Source organism: Dendrobium catenatum, unplaced genomic scaffold, assembly GCF_001605985.2.
Source record: "Dendrobium catenatum unplaced genomic scaffold, ASM160598v2 original_scaffold_30712, whole genome shotgun sequence".
NCBI lineage: Eukaryota > Viridiplantae > Streptophyta > Magnoliopsida > Asparagales > Orchidaceae > Dendrobium > Dendrobium catenatum.
The window spans coordinates 221,915-225,991 of NW_021349170.1; the positions used below are offsets into that span (position 1 = coordinate 221,915).

At 31.2% G+C, this 4,077-nt stretch overlaps 1 protein-coding gene across 1 annotated transcript in view; it reads right to left on the minus strand.

The window, feature by feature from the left end:
- The window catches only part of LOC110105355 (AP-2 complex subunit sigma), a 15,900-nt gene that overhangs the window by 1,902 nt on the left and 9,921 nt on the right, over positions 1-4,077 (minus strand). Inside the window, exon 5 of the mRNA XM_020834822.2 lies at positions 400-459. Within this exon, the coding sequence (XP_020690481.1) occupies positions 400-459 (60 nt within the window). The remainder of the gene's footprint in view (positions 1-399; positions 460-4,077) is intronic.

The following is a 4,077-nucleotide window of genomic DNA, read 5'->3' on the forward strand; positions in this document are numbered from 1 at the left end:
GCAACAGCAAATTTGAAAAAAAAAAAAAAAAAAAACATTCTATCCTAGCTGTATCTAGGATGATAATCTTTGACAATTTCATTTCACTATACGTTGATAACACCTTGGCATTGCAGATTTCACAGATTAAGAAAACAAAACATGTCTGTTTAGTAAACAGCTTAGAGATACATGTGTATAAGTTAGTGTCAATTTATTTCCATGAACTAAAGCCATTCACGGATATATTTAGCACAGATATGCCTGCAGTACTTCAAATGTGCTGAAGAATAACTTATCAACCTTGAAAAGAAGCCTTTACGCAAATACAGTTTGAATGAAACAAATAGCTGAATGAATGTGTGACATGCATTTATGCATAAAAAAAGATAGAAAAGGGGCAACCAAAAGAAAGCTAACCTTCTTGCTTGTTTCTTGTAGCTCCCCAGCAAGAATGAACTCATCCAAAATCAGGTATACCTTGGTAAACATTGAAAGCATAGTAATGAGAATATCAGACAACATAGAGTACTCATATCTTTCTGATAAACTAAAATATTTAAATGCATGATCATAGTAAATAAGAAAACATTATCACTATTATAAAAAACATCAAGAAATCTCATCCACATATACAGGCGTGAGTATCAGAGAAATAATTCTATAATTAACACCCTATAATAATTTTTATTAATAAGCACAATTGACAATCTAATATTACGCATATGCATAAATTTCACATCCACACTAGGCTAGGTATTTTCATCTCTCCCACTCTTTCTCTCAGTCTCTTTGGCGCACACACAAAAAATATCTAGCCTAGAGTGGATGTGAAATTTATGCATGGGCATAATTTTTATTAGATTAACTATTGAGCTTATTGAAAAAAAAAATTATTATAGGGCACAAATTGTAGAATTATTTCTCTGATGCCCACACCTACATTGTTCTATGTGTTTGCGGATGAGACTTCTTGATGCTTTTATAATAATGATAACGTTTTCTTATTTCTCTCGTCGTCTCTGTGTGGTCCAGGACGTAGGTCCAATGGGTTTGTTCAGGTAATCAGGAAGAAGCAAGACACCAATTTTTCAATGTTTTGTATTACAAACATGGCAAAGATGTGATTAAGCCTTAAATAATCAAAACTCAAATATGGTTTAAGGGTTGTTTGGTTGGCTGAAAAAGAAACACAATATAAAAATAATAGTGTAAAAAAAATATTTTGAAGTTGTTTGGATGAATGTAAAAATAATGCAAGGGATTCTTTTTTTTTTTTATTAGCTTGAAGTAAAATGAATGCAGTGTAAAGTCTAAAGAAGGTGGTGGTTAGTGGTCAATGTGGTGGCTGGTGATAGGTGCCTGGCAGGGGTGGCCAGCCTTGGCGACGATGGTGGCTGGCGGAGGTGGGTGGTTGGTGGTTTCGACGACAATTGGTGGAGGCGAGCGTGGCCGATGGCGGTGGGGCTTGGTGGCATGCAATGGCAATGAATTTACAGTGCATTTGAAAAATGCTGAAATATGAAGAATTTCAAATTCACCAAAAATGAACTAGATGGTGAATTTTGAATGCATCAAAATGTTACATTGCATTTGTTTTACTTGAAATCAAATACTAATATTCTCAAAACCCTTATATTTGGAAATCTTTTACACCCTTTTATTTCAAACCAAACAACCCCTTAATCAAAACTAAATGAATGTTTAATGAAAAACATTTGAATGGCAGCTTGATAAGCCTACAAAATAATATTGAGAAAAAGTTCAAATGATTCATAAACTATTTAGAGTCATTTTAGTCCTAGCCATCCAATATCTAAGTCTGAAATATGATCCAAAATAATCTTTGTTGGATTATTTTTTAACATATTTGAAATCTAGGGACTAATTTTAAGTTTTTAACATATTTGAAACTAAAATTAGGATAGGAACTTGGAATATATGTTCTCTTACAGAAAAATTAATAGAATTAATAGATATTATGATTCATAGGAAGATAAATATTTTATGCATTCAGGAAACTAAGTGGGTTGGAGAGAAGGCTAAAGAAATTGATAGTTTAGAATTTAAACTGTGGTATTCGGGTAGGAGTCGTACTAGAAATGGTGTAGGTGTTATTATAGATAAGAGTTTGATGAAGAATAATGTTATAAAAATGAATAGGATTGGAGATAAAATTATAGTTTTAAAGATTATTGTTGATGATAAGATTGTTAATATTATAAGTGTTTATGCTCCTCAAGTAAGTTTGGATATGAGTTCAAAATTAAATTTTTGGAATGACTTAGAAGAATTATTACAAAAGATACCTCTAGAAGAAAGAGTTTTTATTGAAGTAGATTTAAATGGACATATTGGTAGAAAGGTAGATGATTTTAAAAGCATTCATGGTGGCTATGATTTTGGAACAACAAATGAAGGTGGCAAGACCATATTAGATTTTTGTTTAGCTTCTGAATTTTCAATTGCTAATACCTTATTTAAGAAAAAGAATGAGCATCTCATCACTTATAAAAATGGATATAGTACAACCCATATTGACTATTTTCTTATAAGAAAATTAGATCGTTTAGATTGCAAAGATTGTAAAGTTATTCCAAGTGAAAATTTATGTACCCAACATCGATTATTAGTTTTGGGCTTTAAGATAAAAGAGCAGATAATAAAAAATAAAGTAAAACGATATTCTAAGATTAGATGGGGGCATTTAAAGAATATTAACAAAAATATTTTTGAGAGTAAGATTTTAGATCTTAAGATTTTATATGTGCTAATGTTATGTGGGAAAAAGCGGCTAGTGATATTAAGAATATTGCAAAAGATGTGCTTGGAGTATCAAAGGGAAAAGCTCCTAATAGTAAAAATAGTTGGTGGTAGAATCCAATTGTGCAAGAAAAGATTAAAAATAAGAAGATTTGTTATAAAAATTGATTTAATTTTAAAAATTCTCATAATTGGGAAAGATATAAAGAGGTTGCCTCCACAGTCCCTGTCATATGCGATGCAAAACTACTTTTAGTTGATTTATAAATATATTATGATACTAAGGAGGCGAAGAAAAGATATATGTATAAGTTACCAAACAAAGAGAAGAGTAGTAAAGGATTATACTTCAAGTGAAGTGTATTCAAGGATGAAGATCAAAAAATTACTTTTCTTTAGAAGATGATATTAAACAAAGTGGATAGATATATTTTGGCAACTTTTTAATGAAAAATTGAAAAAAGATTTAACTATAGTGACCATTAGCCACCCTAAATTAGAAAATAAAAGATTTAGTTTTTTCGGCGTTATTAGAAAAAAACCGAAAGTTTTAAGGTGCTTTAAAGAAAATGAAGGGTGAAAGCTAGTATACCTGACTGATTATTCCAATAGAGTGTGGAAATGCTTAGAGATGAAAGATTCTTGCTTACTAAAATCCTTTTAATACTATTTTGGACGAAACTAAAAAAGATACCAATGATGGAGAATGAGTGTAGTAATTTCCTATTTTTAAGAATAAGTGATGCACAAGATTGTGCGATTAGATAGAGGAATTAAGTTAATGTGTCATCCTTTAAAACATAGGATGCGAGTATGAGCATAGGCGTTGCGGCGTGATACTAATGTTTTCTCAAAATCAATTTGGATTCATGACGCTAGGTCGACTATGGAAGCCATTACATTTATTAAGAGGTTGATGGAAAATATAGAGAAAATAAGGAGGATTTACATATGATAATTATTGATTTAGAAAGATCATAGATAAAGTTCCAAGAGGAGTGCTATGAGTTCATTGAAAAAGAAAAGGAGTTATAATAGCGTATATTCAAATCATTAAAGATATGTATGCAGTAGCTAGTTACTTGTGTTCAAAACACAGTGATTTGACCAGAGTATTTCCCTTTTCGGCTTGAGTACATCAACTGCGTTGATGCCTTAAGCCCCATATCTTTTTTGCTTTAGTCGATGGATGTTCTCACTAGAACATTGCAAAAGGATGTACCCTTGGTGTATGCTTTTGCTAATTATATTCTTCTTGTTGATTAAAACTAGGAGGAGTTGGAAGTAAACTTGAATCTAGGAAGTCAACCATTAAGAGACTAAAGCTTTTTCGCG